This window comes from Aulostomus chinensis, chromosome 20 (genome assembly GCF_037954235.1).
Source record: "Aulostomus chinensis isolate RoL2024-O1b breed Wild chromosome 20, RoL_Achi_v1.0, whole genome shotgun sequence".
Lineage (NCBI taxonomy): Eukaryota > Metazoa > Chordata > Actinopteri > Syngnathiformes > Aulostomidae > Aulostomus > Aulostomus chinensis.
Window position 1 is genome coordinate 8,980,925 of NC_141339.1, and position 19,017 is coordinate 8,999,941.

Here is a 19,017-nt window from a genome sequence, read left to right on the forward strand (position 1 = left end):
GAAAACCTGACATTTCACTGTTGGAGATGAGCCTGACGAGCAAATTGTACAATCAATACAAAGCTAAGCTGAATCACAGGTGAGACTCTCCACACAGCAGCCCTGGGACCAAGAGAGGAAAGATGGGGGAGGGAAGCATAGCCAGAAAAGATAATTGTTTACCAGAGGCCTATGTAACCGTCTCCTAGCAACAGCAGTGACAAGCTCCATATCAGGTGTGGCTAACCATGGCAGCCTCTGGTAGCCTTTGGTTGTGCGAGTGTGTGTTCATCAGGAATATAGCTACTTTACTGCCGTCTCGGCTGGAGATGAAAGGAGACGGAGGAAGAAGAGACCAAGTGTTTGAATGAGCTGCTACGAAAGCCTCTGTCCTACTTGTAATAATTGAGCACTACACTGGATCTGTACCGTGTCCCACTTCTGTTTCCCCACTCTCATTAGCATGAACTCATGTGTTAACAAGGAATAATGACAACAATTCCAGACTTTTTCTAAAATTTCCTAATTTCAGTTGAAATCAGTTAAAGCTGTAGCAAACATCTGGTCAATGTTTGCATACTTTCCAGTGTGAACTTAATCATATTGTAACCTTAAAACATACCAACTTTGATACTAAATTGCTGCCTGTCAGAAAGCAAACTTTAGACAGGCAAGAGGCAAAACAATTCATTGACAGCAAAAGATGTAGAGATGCAGGGTGATGCAAGCAGAGGGAAACTACAATGGAAGATGTTTTGCTAACCACATGTTAGGTTGTGTGAGTATATGAGAAGAGATGTAGGTTTAAAACTGACACAATATTTCATGACATGTTTTATGGTAATGATGAAAATGGCACAATGGAAAATTAACCTATAAGATGCTGTTTTTTTTGTTTGTTTGTTTGTTTTTTAGCTAAAAGTCACTGCCTACATGAGCCAAGACACTAAGAATGGGACATTTTGTTCACTGAACAACTGACTTTCAACACACGCATGTCATCACAGTGAGAAATATTAAGTCAGTTTTTGTCTGACTTGATGGGCATGATTTGGGAATCAGTCAACAAAAATCACTATTTTTTTTCAAAACAAAACTTAATCAATTTTTTTTTAGTAGCCTTCATGTGAACATCAGGTTCAATATATACCATGCTTGAGAAATCAAGGGCATTCATTAATTGCCAAATAACTTTGAGAGGGCTGTTACTTGACATTATACTCAACAGTACATCTGCTTGAGAGCACACACCATGCACATTAAAACGTACACATGGCCAGAGCTGCAAGCCAAATGATTCAAATAGTATGGGTTGACTGGTTGTTTAAAAGTATACTTATTTGCCCTTCTCAGCAAAGCCAGCAATGCTACGTTGCCCACCACTAGCAAGTAAGTACTCGTAGGTAAGCGAACTAGCGGCCAGCAGGTCTCAGTTCCTTACTGAGGCATAGAGGAGACATTTTCATTTCTGGCTCTGAGATAGAAAATAAGCCTAACTCCCAAAAGGTTTATGAGGTGGTTGAAATTGCTATAACTGACTATAATAGCAAACTGCATTTGAATAAGAAAATTTTAAAGCTACACTTGAGCTTCTTGATGTGGTTGCTGCAGCTCTGACTAATGATATGCACCTATTTAGTGGAGTGAGAGAGGAGGTCTGCTGCATATTCAGGTTCAGACCAGATACAGTTTGAAATCAAACCAACTGTGATCTGCCTGATGCGTCTGGGACAGAGACATTCACCAGCACTTTCATTAATGTTCATATGAAGGTAAGACATGTGTTTCTCTCTACGCTGTGGTGAGGACAGAGAAGAACCAAGAAAGTGAGAAGACAGACTCAGAAGCAAACAAGGCATTAACTTATCTGTTCCTTAATATTTCCTCTAACAAATTACATCTAAAAAAGGATTTTTATTCGAATGTACCATTTCAGGAAATTGTTTTCAGAAAATGTCATTTCTCACACTTATCTTAAGAATGGGTGGCAGCAAGAGACTGAGTACCAGCATCCTTCTCACTCGCAACACACACCAGCTCTTCCTTGGGGACCCTGAGGTGTTCCCAGGCCAGATGAGACACAGAATCTCCCCCTACTATGTTCAGGGTCTACCACAAGACCACTGGACCACCAGTTTTAAAAAGTTCATTAAAAATAAAACCAACTGATGGATGGAAGTGAGTGATAACAGCTGTAAGGCCTAGTGTCACACCTGAATGTCATCTCAGCTCAGACGAAGCACCACCAGTTATTTTTACTGGCACTCTGGTAAGAAAATCTAGAATCAGAGAACCACTGGAGGATGTCCAAAGCTTTATGCAATCTGAGTCAAATCAGCCATTAGCCAGACTATCACACTGGTGTGACGGGAACTGAACTGAGGAGAGGTTTCACAGAAGATGCAGCTCTTCCCAGAAGTGAGTGATGATTTTCACTGTAACACACCAGTGACAGGCAAATGCTCTTTAAGAATTAACTTAAGTGTCAATCCAGAAAATGGAAAAAAAAAATCATCAAAGAGCATTTGCACAGCTCAGGATTTCAGGTCAAAATTAACAGAATTAAAAAGTGTATGAACATTGTGGTCTTTTGTAACAAAAGTTTACATATACACACACACACACACACACACACACACACACACACACAACTGGAAATCCATTTTGACAGTCAATATGCCATATTTTTAAGATGATGAATGTAAAAGGCCGACGAGCAAACAGTAATGAAAATAATTCTACAATGAAGCATGACTTTCAATTTCTGTCACTGAAGCTGGGTTTGGAAAGACGAGCTTTAACCCCCTGACCACCAGTAGTTCAAATTTGTCCTTTGTGAAGGACATTTGTAAAGCTGAATATCTCCCATCCATGCTTACGACTGAATTAACTGCTTTTGCTATCTACAGGAGACATTTAGGGTTTGTCAATGATACCAAATGTGAAGGGGTGGGGCTTTGGTATCTTTCTCTCGCTCATTAAGTACAATGGCATCATCAGTGCAAGTGCATTTCATGGGAAGAGGAAAAATAAGTGCATAATTCTTTTTATTTAGCAAATTTTGACTTGAAATGTTGGCATATTTTATACAAGTCTCTTAACAACATATTGAAACAGTTCCTTAATTATTTTAACTGTATTTTTGCATAGTATTTAATTGTTTAAAAAATGTCCTCCGTAGTGGACATTTGTAGTTATTTCCTCTATTTGGTTCTGTTTTTTTCAAATGAAAACAAAGACAGTCATTCTCAGCAGAAGCAGAAAGAATTTTACTGCGAATTGTTAATGGAAACTCAGATACTGAGTTTTGATTTAGAAGATCAGGATGCAGTGTTTGAGGCAGAAGCAGGAGGAAGATGCCACCCACTGCCTATGGCATTGAACCTCAGCACACGCGCAGAAGATGGTCTTCGAAAGACAAAAGGTTTGTCCAGGAGTCAAGGCCACTGGCAATGGCTGAGCACAACACCAACATGGGTGGCGTGGACTTGGCTGACCAAATATTGGGATTCTACAGGATGGCCTCTCACACTCGGAAATGAAAAGATTACTTTGGCCCAAGCAGGAATTGCAAGTAACAGCGAAGATGACGACTATCCCCAACGTCAAAAGTGGAAACCGCAGCCAAATGCAGCTCTAAGACACGATGGCGCCATCCAGAGATGGTGGACAAAACAAATGCATCAAGGTGTCACAGATCCGACTGCAAGAGCAAAACATATGTGATGTGCATGAAGTGCAAGGTATTCCTTTGCATTTCCAAGAAAGGGAATTGCTTTTTGAAGTATTATACCAAAAAAGCACAACAAAACAAAACAAAACATGATGATGGACAGTTATGTGATGTTAAACTCATTCTTATGTTAACTCTGGTATTTTCTTTGAGAGTAACTGGTTACTGGTCAGTTTCACATGTATGGCGTTCCGATGTCTACTGTAGTGGACGCATGATATATTTAAAAAAAAAAAAAAACTTTTCAGTTTTCTAATTACCTTACAAAGATTGGGGAATTTCAAAAAAAAAAAAAATTGTGATTGGACAATACTTTTTTCCTGGTAGTCAGGAGATGGGCAAGTGGCCAGATGACACAGCCAATAATACAGGGCATCTTTGTTTCTTCAGCGAGTAAAGCAACAACGCCACATCAAGTGACCCCACAGGCTTGTTGTGACATCTGGCACTGGTATAGCGCAGCGTTATCAGCCTGAGCCACTTAACAGATAGACAACAAAACACCTGAATAACCCTTTTCACTTCCATCTCGAGGTGTCAGTCACTGCTTCAAATAAGAGACTCCTAGGGCTTCATGGCTTCTGTGAATGTGAGACATGCCGTTCCAAATAAAGCCGGGCTTGCTCACTCAATATTAATTAGCTGAGGTGGTGTGTGTTGCACTTAACTCACTTCATCACTGGCTCTTTAGTTTTTAAAGCAGCATATTTGCTATTTTTCCCTTAAGCCTATAAGTCTTAGTGAAGGCTTGAAGGTTGACACCATTATAAAACCCTCAAACTCTTAAAGGTTTCCTACAGTTTGTCCCACAAAAAACAATATTTACATTTAAGCAGCAGGAGCCAGATGATATTTTTTCAGCAAAAAAGTCAAAAATGATTAGATTGTTGCATATAAATCTTCTGTGAAACCAAATAGCAGAGTTGTCTGATTCCAAAGCCACAAGATTTGTTGAGGTTGCAATGATCTGAAAGCACAAAATTTATTCGCTCTGAAATGGGACCCCGCTGCTTACTTCCTAGTTAGCTCAATTATCTCTGACCAATATTAAATACAGGAAATCAATTCTTTGCTGCTCTAAAACAGTAGCCTTCACAGGAAGCCCTGAGCGCCCACTGGCAAATACTATTTTAGAGAGGCAAAGAATACCTGATTTCCGCAGTGTTTCCCCATACATCATTCATTCATTTGTGGTGGCCCACTAAGGGCTCTAAAATTAGCTTCAGCTCACCAGCCAAATTTCAAGCAGATGACAAATTCTATTTTTTTTTTAAACCACACAAAAAATATGTAATAGAAACATGCATACAACCTTTTTGATGCATTGTATACATAGTATCTCATTGTGGTATTGAATAGAAATAGTTGAAACCTGATTGTGAGCGAATAAACTGCACTTTCTAGTTAAAATAATGAATAAAGTGAAACAGTATCCAATTAGCTGGCGACAATCTCATTTTATATCACACTGGTATCAGAGCAGTATTCAATATCGCCCAATATTAATAGTATAGGTTTCATAATCAGTCATGATGGACAAAATGTACTGAAGGATCTCTTCAAAATAAGGCAGCACTTAGATGGTTTTCAATAGTTATGCCGATGATTATTAACCTAGTTATTTAAAGTCTTTTGGTCTACAGACCACCAACCAAAGGGATGAGTTTCTTATTTTGTCAAATAAACAGACTAATTTCCAATCAGAAAAGATAAGCAATAAATTGATACAATTATGATGCAACCAGAGAATATTTCGCATTTGTGATTGAAAAGAATCCCAGAAATTAACCTTTTTTCCTCTCCATCTTCTTATTTACTTGAAAATATGAAGCACTCTTTTCCCCAGTAAGCCATTCAAAGATTCTATTTCCTTGGAGCTCGAAACATGATAAACTTTGTAAAATTACATCCATTTATGTAACACAACTTACAATAAGAGTACTAAAATTCAACAGGTAGATATTTACATCCCTCTCAAACCAAATTTGCTTAAAACTTTCAAGAATTGAGTTATTTTACAGCTGGGCGATCAAAACACACAGACACTTTATTCACCTGCCTGATTCATCACTCTTCTACAGTCGGGACGAGCTTAATAGCCCTGAAGGGACCACCTGGCACCCACAGCAGGGGAGGAAGCTGGGGGATGCAGAGGGGAAGCAGCCAACTGCCGCCCAGAGGCATCAGTCACTTCAGCTGAACACATATTTCACACTCACAACATAATGTCACCCATTCATCATCATAACACCGCTTAAATTGGAGCATCCACTCAACACATAAAACACGTCATCACACTAATTCCTTGTAGAACATCAAGTCGTTTCCCAAAACTTTTAACTGCTACGCCCCCAAAGATCATCCCCCTACATCCAACCGACACTTAAAAACTGACAGCTTATTAAATCCAAGGACACTTGATATGAATTTGCCTTCAACGCACTCATGAATCACAAAATTTCATGTTGTGAAGTCTACAGTTTTGCCATAACTGTCTCTCCATGTCAGAAGTTCCTCTCCAGGGATCTACAAGCATTTCTTGCAGTCTAATTAGCCATCATGGCCTTGGCAGGTGCAAGCTGGTGGCCTGGAACAAAGCCAGCACTCGTATATCAGGGCAACTTAAAAGATGACCCAGCAGGTGACATTGCCAACCACTGGAGCTGCAACGGGATCCTTGTGAAGCACGCGGTGGTACAGTCATGATGTGTGACTAGTCTTTTGAAGACAGGATGCGACTAGTATCCTCAACACTCCATCTTTAACGAAGAATGCCACGGTTTGGACACATTAACAAAGTCTGGCTAAGGGATGCGCAATGATATCAGTACATCAGTATCTGCAGCTATCCGTCGTTTTCTTAAAATATACACATCGATATTGGTCAAATAACCAGTTAGCAATATCTACAGTTTTACCTCATGTCTTTTTTCATCCTGAGAAAAAAAGTGTGGTGAAATTATAGTTTACTGGCTTCTCCAAATGTTTCTGAAATGAAAGAAACTACATATTCGCAATATGTACATGCATATTCACTTATTTTTTTACAGACATTTAATATCGAAGTTGGTAAATATCAACCAAATCAGATGTAAAAGATGAAATATCTGACAAAAATTCTTATACTGAGCATCCCTTTACTCTTTATAATGAAACTGAAGAAAATGTAAATTAAGCGAATAGGTTTGAAGTGTTTCCACTTATTTTAATCATTTGGTCGTATTAACTTTAACAACCTGAAAACAATAAAACTGCATGTTTTATAAAATCTTCAGGTCTTTACCTGTGGAAGATGTAATGTCAAACTTTTTATCAATGATTTCTACTTGTTTTGGAAAGATGCCATTCAAAAATATGTCCCTCAAGGTGCGCACACAGATTCATTTTTGAAAAATGTTCCCTACAAGATGCATTTGTTACCTCAAAAGTACACGATTTTCCTTCCAGAGGCCAGTAATACACATTTTGACTGAGGGTTCAAATTACATGGTACATCTATTTTTTTGATGTCACACACGAGAACATGCACTTGGACTTTAGCATTTACAACAGTTTACAACATTTACGACACTGTCCAGGCAAGAAGGGATTTAATGTTGGGCAAAATATAAAATGAAATAAAAATCACACTCACCGGCCATGCAAACTGGAAAGGGATGACAATCTTGCCGGCTTCGTCTAGTTTATTCGGTTTATTCTTCGCGCCCTTAAAATTAAACATATTTCCACCGAGAACTTGCGTAGATCCAGCTCCGAAGGTGCAGGAACTCTCGATGTTGACCTCCACCTGGTACTCCTTCAGGCACACTTTGAAGTAAGTGTCGCACTCGTCGCGGGTGCAGCGCAGGTCCTGGGAGCTCCGGGTGCCGTCGCAGCACTCTCCGTCCGCCAGCTCGCCGTTGACATTCTCCACGGAGATCAGCTGCAGCTCGAAATAGCCGGTTGACTGGGACACCTAGAGACAAGATTTTAAAAAAAGGCACAATTATATTTATATGTGTGGGCTGTATAAACCAGTGCGTAAAAGTGGCCAAACTTAATGATTTACGGCAAATTAAACCCAAAATGCATCATGAATGGAGCACGTGAATGGCCCCACCGTGAATCAACCCCCGCAGTAACAGCAAATGATGCCAACTTACAACTTGTTTGGCTCAGGCCTCCCCAAACATAACGCAAAATGGAAGAGTCGCCTGTATCGATTCATTTAGTCATGTCACGGTGACATGATCACATGCTCCACACAACTACGTAATTCAATTATCGATTAATATGCGAACATCCATCAACCCACGCCCACCAACTTTTCACACTGCTTATTTTAAATTTTTTTATGCATTTGAGCGGTGCGTAATTAAACATTATCACAGAAATCGCAGGCGTCTTCTTACCTTCGTCCATAACGTCAACAGCAGGCACACTATTGGGAAGCGGTGCCTAATCCTGGTGTGATTCCACATGCCTCCGATTAATTAGATAGGAGGGAGGGGAGGGAAGGGGGGCGATCAGAAAAGACAAACAGCCGCAGACCCGGCGACTAGTTCCTCCTCTCCTGACATGCAAGAATCAAATCTTCACACGCGCGTATTCCCCACCGTGTGCGTCCCGGTTTCAGCGAGCCATTACATGCGTGTGTGATTGCAGCGCAGTGATGGGCCATGTACAGGAGTGTCCCTCCGTCAAATCTCTCCACGCAGCAACTGAGATATTCCGTAGCCACAGCCTGAGGAGACGATGTCTGCTTTGATTGGCAGCTCCGCAAACCACTTACAAATTGGCCTGCGGGCAGTCTCTGAGCCAACCGGATTAAGGGGCGGACAATAGTATAATAACCCCCAGCAACCCTCCTCCTCTACCTCCTCCTCCTGCCTACAAAATTTGAATCATATTGGTTTTCTATTGAGCTTCTTTACAATGTGCATGTATAAAGAATTAATATAAAAACGCAAGGTTCTGTTTAGATTAAACGTGGAACAAAATGGGCAGATGAATTGTACGAATTTAAGGTTTAATTGGGAATTTCATTATAATGCGGATGCTTTCAAAACATTTATCTTGCGAAGTGTTTCATGATCATGTGACTGTACTTTACATTAAGTGTAATTTCTTTTTTAAATCGTTTATAGCCATTATAGAGACATTGCAAATCTAATTTTTCATTAACGCACTGACAAGAAAATTATTCATGTCAAATTATTGCCTGAATATTGGCTTTTACATTCCGCATTACGTCAAAACTGCATCTACAAGACTAGATTTTGTAATCCAGCAGTTTACTCTGGTCCTCCCCTCAATTCAACCCTACGATGCAGTAGTTTAGAGCGCCCTCTACTGTTTGCATTAGGCCCTAGCTAACCTGATTCTCTAAAACCTATTAGTAGAGATGCAAAATGTGATCTCATGTAAATATTCGTACATATTATCATAATTGTTATGTATTGAATGGATCTTAATTATGTGTGATGAAAAATATTCTGACTATTTACTGATATTTAGTCTTAAAATATTTTTTCCTGGTATGTCAACACGACTACATGCACTGTTTTAATGGACGCCATAGATGAGAAGAACTGAAAAAGCTTTTTTCCCTGTTCACTAACTAACTATTTCCCTGTGAGTCAGCAACATGTGCCTTTATTCCTTCTTCCTGGCAACCTTCTCCCCATGATGCAAAAAACAATATCTATAAAGAAACACATTTGTACAAAAACGTGGGACAATTATACCTCATGACTTTATGTTCAGATGCTCTGAAAGTGGCAAATGGCTACCACATGTATAGGAAAGGAATATAGTGTTATTTTTTTGTGTGTGTTTTACTTCACGGATATTTTTAATAAATGAATATGTGATAGTTGCTGTGATTTTTCTAATTTTGTCAACTAACGTTTGATGCAGCAGTACAATCTTGTAGTTTAGTCATTTCACCAGGTAAATAAAGCATATTCGTATAAACAGTTTTTTGTTTAAAAATTACAGATTTTTTTTAATGCTATTAAATATTATTGCACTGTGAAACCAGTCACACTTTTGGCTGACAAACCAACACTGAATGTGCTATTAAACATATTTAAATTGGACATTGGCAGTGGTGTTGTCTATATAAAGCTGATAAATAGTTTCCAGAATTATAAATACATCATTTTCCTTTACTATCCCTGCTAAGTATAAGTGAAATGTATCAAACTACAACCACAGGAGATACAACATTACGCCTTTAGTCCAGAAAAAACAGGGACAAAAGCTGCCAGTCGAAGTGCCTGTGAGCCCCCCGTCTCCTGCTCGTCAGGTGACGGCTAGGCCACCAGATAGGCCTTAAAGGAGGCTACCGATAGCCCAAACCATCGCAGCCGCTTTGACTGGAACATTTCACACGCTGTCACAAGTACATGTGAGTGGCTCAAGTTGGATCGCACCTGGTAAAGGACTTCGAGTGGTGAAGGGACAATGTGTGTGAGCTGTCTGTAGTGTCTGACCAGTGTGTGTTTGAAGTCTCACTGCTGGTGTGATTTAGACATAGACTGTCAGTTGAACAATCTGACTGAAATATTTCAACTGTAGAACTGCCTTTCTGATTTGCTTTTTAAAATTTGAACATTCATGGTCCCCAGGTGATGTATCCTATTGACTTGTCACAGGGCATCACCATGATGTCCACATGAAATTTGGTTCATGTTCCCCTCCAGATGAATCATGGTCACTTCACCATCATCAGTAGGAAATGTGTTTTTTGTTCAGTCCTATTGCTATGACCAAATGTTTGATAAATTAATTTCATTAGATGTCAATGTACTTGTACCTCAGAACTAATTAATGTTAAATAATATGCTAACAGTGCTAACATGCTAAACTAAGAGGGCAAATTTCAACAGTGTCCGGACGAACACTCACAACTGCTGCCAACATGGTAGGCATGTAAATAACAATACATAAGCATTGTCGTTGTCTGCTTGCACGTTAGCCTTTAGCCTTGAGTGCTTAAATACTTTTTCTTCTTTATTTTTTCTACCAAGAATTGAAAGCATTCAGTGCTAACTCAAGGACTGTTGTCCTTGAAGAGTGACAACATAAAAAAATAATAAAACTGTCCATTTTTACGGGCCTCTAGGTTAAAACTGTGACTAATGAAATGTGTCTTTAAGCCAGTTACCCACCACAACAACCTGGATATATTTGGCCTTTACATTCAAGATAAATTAACCAGAAGCGACAAAAAATATAAAATAGCAACAGAAGATTCCATATTCATCCATTATAGCACCAAATTCTACCATCTCCTGAATACTAGCACCTACCAAAGGGCCTTGGGTGGTGTGTGCCTCGCTTGTATTCCTGTTTGCATACACCACATGCATGTGTGTGAGGCACAGAGAGAAGTATGTGTGTGCAGGAGGAGAAGGGATTATGAGTGGGAGCACTGTGGGGGGTTTGCTAGCCTCCAGGGGGGAGGTGAAGTGGATTTCTTCTCTCATCCATTTTTCATGGCTTTGCTCCTTTCAGATCTCCAGTCTCTGTACATACGGCTGGCGGGTCGATTCTCTTTTATCTTTAAGCATCTTTCAGGGACTTGGTGTGTGTGTGTGTGTGTGTGTGTGTGTGTGTGTGTGTGTGTGTGTGTGTGTGTGTGTGTGTAGTGAACTGGGAGGCTTTTGGTGGCAACAGGGGTCAAGGTTGAGACATGCTGATTTTTACCATGCAGTAATGACTGTCTAGGTTTACTGCCTACTAAGATGATGCTAATTTGCTGATGTCCTCATGGATTCAATTATGGAAGATAGCTTTAGTCACAGGACACTTTTAATATTTCGTGAGGATGATGTGGACCTGTGGATGACGGGAAGATGTGTAATCTCAAAGGAAAGATATAGATGTCAGTCCACATGGACCATATATAAATAGTGCCGTTTAATGGCAGTTTATTCCCCTGTGGATTAATTCAAACACATATGTCTTCTAAAATGGACTGTAAGTAATTAATGTCCTCGATTGGTGACCTCTAAAAGACCCATGTTCCCTGGCCACCACCCTTCCCCTTTTGCTATATTAATGAGGGATGTGGAGCAAAACTGCCATAGAGCAATAAAGACCAATAAAGAAAATTATTTTTATTTGGCGTGCTAATTTGCAAGCTTTTTGGACTTCATAGACTGTATCCAAACTGAGGAAGAACGAGAATTTCTATGAAGACATCCATCTACCTGACTTTCAGGTTATTCCCAAAAAGCAATAAAAGCTACCATATTTTTTATTCTTCCTCATGTTTTATTGCAGGACAGTAAATCTATCATCATTTATTCAGAGTTAGACAGATATCACTCTTGGTCTCGCCTCCACTGATGATTCTTGATCATACCAGAATGCATAATGATGTCTTGTATTCAATTTCAAGCAGAACGCAGCATCAGTGTATTACAATTATGACTCGATCATTATTAGAGAACGTAGAACCATATTTTGGAAAAAGTATCAAATCTCAAAAGGTCCAAAAGGTTTGGTACAATTATTTCCTCCCTGTTTATTATGTCTTCAGCAGGTTTCTCTTGTCTGTTGTGCTGCCCTCACATGATTCCTGGTCTTGTGGAGTCAAAGACAACGAAAAAGCAAGGTATGAACAGAATGGATCCAGGACTAGCATGGTAACCTGTCATCTGTCGTCTAATAAATGAATACCTTCTTTTACACATGCATCATGAGTGCATACTTTATATGCCTCATTATGGAAGAGAATTTAGCATGCTGTAGCTAGGTTTTATTTGTGTGAATCAGCCAACAGAATAAACCTTGGTGGTAAGAATGGGGAAATACAGTACCTGCAGAAAAGAAATTGGAAGGGGACCATAACTTTACTGGCTACACTATTTGTCAAAACAACAGAACACTGTGTGACAGTTATGCAAATCCTGTGGAGAGACTACAGTTTACATCTCCAAAGTTGTGAATTCCAACTTCTGAGTTAAACTGGAATGCAGTATATATAAAAATGTCTGGATCTACCCCGACTGGTTTAGAGTAAGACGGACTTGGCCGAAACATGAATCCTGTATAAAATGTTGTATAAAATCTCATGTCCCTGGCAGTATTTAATATTGCAGCATGTTTCAATCCGTAAACCCTGCTGTGTTTTAACCATGAATGCAGTTAGTTAGTGACGGGTAATTAGAGTGAAGTCAGCAATTTATGCTGTCTCAATGACATAAATTTCCCAGATAATCTTCTAATTAACAAGTGTGGAAAGGGCAGTTCCGTTACAATAAGAGGAGACAGGTAGTCACCACTGACACTGAGAAGTACAGTATATCTATCATACCTGTATGCTCTGCTCTGCTGATGGTACTGTATGCATATGTGTTTCCTTGCCAGTATGTGCCAATCTGCGAGACATGTTACAGTTCAGAGGAAGTGAAAGTAACAGGCATTTCCAAACAAACTGGAAATGCAGATTTAGTTTTCACTAGCACTGGGCCAACAGATATTCTCTCCACCCAAACTCACAGACTGTTCACTCACAATTCTGGAGATTACAGTTACAATGGTAACCAGTTGGGCAAGGTAATGACACTCATGACATTATGGCTTGCTTTTCCTGTTCATGTGCTGGAACTGATTTTGTTGGAGAAGTTCTGGTTTAACCTTTTAGAAAAGAGACACACAACACAATTAATGGCTGTTCATCCAGGGCACCATTTTATTTTGTGAGTTTTTTGTTATGGCACCATTAAAAAAAAGGGTGATTACCATCAGTATAAACAAATCATGTCCAAACACAAGAGAAAGTGGAAAAGCTGGAGGAGCTGCATCTCAAAGCCCTTTAAACCTAAATTATTGCTTCTTTTACCTCCCCTCCTCTACTGTTCAGCCTCTGTAAGTGATAAAATGGCTAGATCAATCCACTGAATCTTTTTTTTTTACATGACTTACGTAGATATGCAGCATTTAGCTCAAATTCTTTCCTCCTAGCGTTACTGCATCATTTATGGATTTACCTTTAGTCCACATGTCCCTCAACCCTCTAATCCATCCTTTTGACCAGGACCTCATAAATATACTGATAAGACATGGCAGATGCTTCACAACAACTCGAAAGGTTCCTAAAAAAGAGCAGAACTATGTTGTCACATTGCAATTTCCCTGGCGGAACGTCCAAAAGGGATTAATAAAGTAATCTGTCTGTCTGTCTGTCTGTTGTCAGCAATCACCTGGTTCCTATCTAGGACTGTTTGAAACAATGCCCCTCCTCTCTGCTTTTCCTCAAAGCACAATGCCATGGCAATCCATTAGGTCATAACCCAAGACTTCAAGGCAGAAGAACAGAACATCTTGAAATAAATTTAGAAAAAGATAAGGTTACAATACAGACAAAAGTCACTTGAGTCTGACTGAAACTCCTCTAAGGGTTTGTAGGATAAATGTGCTTATGAAAACAAGTTCCTCTGACCATATCACTGATTGTCTCTTGTTAGCTATGTGTGGATTTCCCATCTAATGCTTTTTTTTAAGCTCTCAGACTGAACTATACTTTACATTGAAATGTTCACAATTCTTTTCTCTTCAATCAGTGACAAAGTCCAGGAGTAGATTGTTTTTCATTAAAAGCTCAAAAGCCAAAGTAGCTACAAGCACGAGTTAAATTTAGTTTGCTAGTTCCAACTTGAAATGTACTCCAATGAATGTATCTGCTCTTTAAAACTGAAACTAAATGCTCAAGTGCCCAGAACACCTCCACAGTAGACACCTCAGAGGCCAGTAGAAAAAGCAGAAAGTAAAAGCGTATGGATATAGAGAGCAAAGCCAACACATCTTTTTACCAAATGTATTAAGATCTCATTTGCATGCAGATGGCAAGTGTGTTAGAATCACATTGACTGTGATGCATCTTCCAACTACAGTCTTTCCACCAAAGGAAAGGTTTAAGCTACCACCTGTGAATGGACTGCATTGAGAGACACAGGGGTGATAATCCATATGCCGTTTAACACACACGCTCGCTCGCAAGCACACCCACACCCCCCCCCCCACACACACACACACAACCCTATCCTTTTTGCTGAATGTTTCCACCCTAAAAAAGTGCCTTGAGAGAGGGTCTCTGGAAATCAGATATCCCATGTGTCCAGTTACAACATGAATACACACAAATTTAGCACCCATCAGTCCATCCATCCCACCACCTAGAACTTAAGTTTTCCATAAATAACATATGTGCAGATGATTTATTTCAGATTGCTGATCAAGTTACTGATGGAGTGATATTCAGACTTCTCTGACGTCTACATCAGTTGTTTAAACTTCTCTTTTTAAACCAATTGTTTGGTCTTAGGTGGCACGGTGGTGCAGTGTTTAGCACTGTTGCCTCACAGCAAGAAGGTTCCGGTTTTGAGTCCCGGCTCGGGCATGGAATCTTTCTGTGTGGAGTTTGCGTGCTCTCCCTGTGCCTGTGTGGGTTCTCTCTGGGTACTCCGGCTTCCTCCCACAGTCCAAAGTCATCAAGCAGGGACTAGGTTCTGTCTATATGTGCTGGCCCTGTGATGGACTGGTGACCTGTCCAGGGTGTACCCCTCCTCTCGCCTGAAAGCTGCTGGGATAGGCTCCAGATGGATGGATGGATGGATGGATGGATGGATGGATGGATGGATGGATGGATGTTTGGTCTTAAGTAGAATATCAGCAAACGTGAGACATATCCTAGATGTGCAGATCACATCTATATCTCACTGGTTAGCCCAGGTCAAGGACAACATCTGTATACCTATACAATGTGTAAATTGATTTGGACGCCCTTTGGACATGAATTGATTTGGAAAGCAGGTTTAATTTTTTGCATATCTGAGAAGGAGTCCTCTTGGATATCTTTTCCATGTCTTATTCCCGCACGACAGGGAATTTGCTCTGTGCCCCTTCTCAAACTTCACTGTCTTTTGAAGTGTTCTTGGCAAAAAATTATTTAGTTCCGTTTGATGAAGGAACTAAAAACCGTCTTTTGAATTGCGATGACATCAGAAGGACATAGGACTTTGTGGCAAGGGCTGTAGAGGAGGGTAAACATGTAAAAATCTTTATGTACCATTGTTTTTAACTGACCTTTTATTGGTCCATAATGCACTTGCTTTAGCACAAGTTTAAAAAGATGAATGTCACGGCAGACTTTCATAGTATACTAACCCTTTTTGAACCATTACAGCCCAGGTTGTGATGTAGGTTGTAGTAACAGCTCTGCGTGAGTTCATTGTACAATTACTTCTGTTGATGATACAATGGTTCAGCATAAAACTTAAGTAGAAATAGCTAACGTTCAAAAAATCTTGAATGGAACCGGTGCAAGAACCCACACAGATTTGATGCGAAAAAAGTACAAGGGGTTACATTTGTGTGTGTCTCTGCTCAGTTTGGTGAACATTTCTCAACTAATTGTAAGCTTTTAAAAATGTGGGGATTAATTTACTAACAAAGGGGGGATAATCAAAGTACGTGCTGAATGAGGGTGGGCACATTAACGTCCAAGAGTCATCATCTAGGATGGTCTTCAAAAACACATTTTGACATCACTGCGTCTCGCTTGTTTAACCAACACACATTCAGAGTGTTAAATCTTAAGAGTGCTGGTAAATATATTTTTAAGCTTTGGAGAAAGGAAGGTGGCTGTTTCCTCTATCAAGGCCAAAAGCTAAATAGGAAAAAAAAAAAAAACTTTCATGTATATTCAGTTTTGTTTTTGGTTTTGTTTTGTTTTTTATACAAGATACTTCTTTGCAAAAGTCACATAACAGAGAAGTTTGTTTGAAGTGGGAAGGATTGCAAGCATGACCTGGTGCCATCTTGTTCCCAAGCAACATGGATTTGAGAGAGCCGGAGATGCGTGGTTTGAGCATTTCAAAAAAGAAAGGAAGTAAAGTGAAAGTGATGTCAAGTGAGTCATGCTCTGCAGAAATATTTCAGCCATAAAACTGTTGAAATACATAGCAGCAGCTGCTTAAAGTGCAGATTATTGAAAATGAAACAAAAATGATCTCCCTCACTCAGAATGAAAACTATTTTACCCTTGTAACAATGAGGAAGAACATGTTCTTCCTCTTTCCCTGACCTCTTACACATTCGTACAGAAACACCTGAGATAAAAATCACCTCCACTGGCTGAGTAAATAGAACCCTGTCAATCCTATCAAGATGCTCATCAAGATGAGGAGTTCAGAATTTACACTTGCTTTGGTCGATCAGCATGAATGGATTCTTTTTATTCTGTATATGTGTCATCCCATTTCCTGATCTTCATCTACTTTTGTGTTACCAGGATGGATTTGTTCAAGAGAGATGATGTCAATGAATAATTAATGTTAGTGACAGGGAAGTGAACGCTGGATACTTGCTGACCTGTGTTCTTTCAGTTTTCTATGGAAGTTAAGGCAGCGGTTTTGAAACTTCAGACAAAAGCTGAGCGATCTGCTCTATTTTCAGATCATCCAACCATTTTGATGGAGATCGCCAGTCCAGTTGTGCAAGGGGTGGAAGGAGTTAATGTCACTGGAGGCCAGGAAACATGGCAGACAGGGAAGTTGAGTTAGTGGTGGAAAAAAATCCACCAAGACTCCTATCTGGGATTAAATCCAGATGCTAAAGGTGAACCTGTGGACACCGGAGATCCTATCTCCAAGCTGTGCAAAAGATGTGTGCCAGTGAAAGATATGCAAACTACGAATTTATTTTGCAAAGGCTGCCAAACCGAGTCAAGCTTGCACTACGAATGCACCACGCCAGTCCTTGTTAACGGCAGCTTTTACAAAAGGGGCAAAATACAAGAATGGCAGCACAAGATGGGTCAAGTGCACAACGGCTGTTGCCAGATATTTAGCAAAGGTATATGAAAAACAGAGAAATGGGTCTCAGCTATGGAAAGGAAAGATGGTGGACGGTAGGGTAACTGGATCATAAACAAGGATTAACATAATTAATTTGTTTGCCACTCTACAAGAAACAGCATTGTTAATGCATGCATTGGGGTGAAAATTATACACAGTGGTTTTTTGTTTTTTTTTATAAACATTTTATGATAGTGAGTTAGTTAAAAGAAGATCCAGTCATCGTTGGAGAAAACAATTGTGATCAACCATGTGATTGCCAATCAGAACAAGTCTACTTCAGACAAGATCAAACAAATAATAAAAGTGGAAAGACTCAAAAACAAATGAAGTTTTAAAAATATGGGAACGATAACAAAATCCCACAAAATTGTCCAAGGAAAAAAATATAATGGAAACTAAGTACATCTCCAAGAATTTATCAACACCAAAAGATCTCTGACTGCACAATAGAACCTCTCGAAACTTCTGTACAGAGGGTTTAAAAACTGAAAAAATAAGTTACAGGCAATTTCTTCACATTACCAATGGCTTCCATATTCATTAAGTATTTCAGATTGTGGAAGCTTTTTCATAGATCCATATTTTTAACCTACGGCTACAGGAACTGGTAACAATTTTAGCTGTAGGAACTTCGTTTTCAGCAGCCCTTTTAGCTCCTACTTCAAGTTATGCACTTTCTAAGCACACCAGGAACTTTGAGTGATGTAGGTGTTCTTTAATTGGTCAAAGACAAGCCGATGCAGCATGGTAACCTCCGTTTTTAGAAGAGGTAGAGCATTTCTACTAGTGGTGTGCATGCAAAAGCAAAAAAGGACCTAGAAGGAAAGTACTTTTCGAGCAAGCTTCCATCTGGCTGATTCCTAGAACTGTCTTTCTATTACTGCTCAGTCTGAAGCACCTAATAACAGAAGGATAACAGGTCAACACTTTAAATGAAAACTGAAGGGTTTGTGGAGCCCATCGCAGCCATTTCATGGAAACTCTTAGTTACTTTCAGAAAAGTATCTCAGTAAGTCCATCTCTCGATACATTTAACGTGATAGAAAATGTTGATTTTGTAGCTCAGCCCGACTAGAGCTGGACCTTACAATTACAAGAACAAAAATTAAGTCTTATCAAAGCTGGTTTAACATACCTTTGATATGTTTAGCCAGTTTAGTCAGCATGGTTACACTTCAATCAGCCCCAACATGGCCTAGACGCTCTGCATGTGTTTGTTCGCACCACAGAAGTATTCAGCCTACAATATTTCTGGGCAGATGTGGAGAAAAGCACAGCTGAAAATCCGCCCATTTTCCTTTAATATTATTTAAATTCAAGTCCGCCGTTCAACAGCACTCCTGGCTCAAGTGGAGGTACGTGATACAAACCTGAACCAGACAAAAGTTTTGTTAAAGCCAGCTGTCAGAGGGCATACTTCTACATACCATGTCAAAGGCAGTCTGGTTCATG

At 39.7% G+C, this 19,017-nt stretch overlaps 1 protein-coding gene across 3 annotated transcripts in view; it reads right to left on the reverse strand.

Annotated features, from left to right (window-relative positions):
- jag2b (jagged canonical Notch ligand 2b) overlaps positions 1–8,453 on the reverse strand; it is a 49,398-nt gene extending 40,945 nt beyond the window's left edge. For all 3 annotated transcript variants that reach the window (XM_086189199.1, XM_086189200.1, XM_086189198.1), the window contains exons 1-2: positions 8,104–8,453; positions 7,347–7,667 (exon numbers count right to left, since the gene is read on the reverse strand). In XM_086189199.1, the coding sequence (XP_086045325.1) occupies positions 7,347–7,667; positions 8,104–8,172 (390 nt within the window). In that variant the 5' untranslated portion in view covers positions 8,173–8,453. The remainder of the gene's footprint in view (positions 1–7,346; positions 7,668–8,103) is intronic.
- Positions 8,454–19,017: the final 10,564 nt, after the last annotated feature.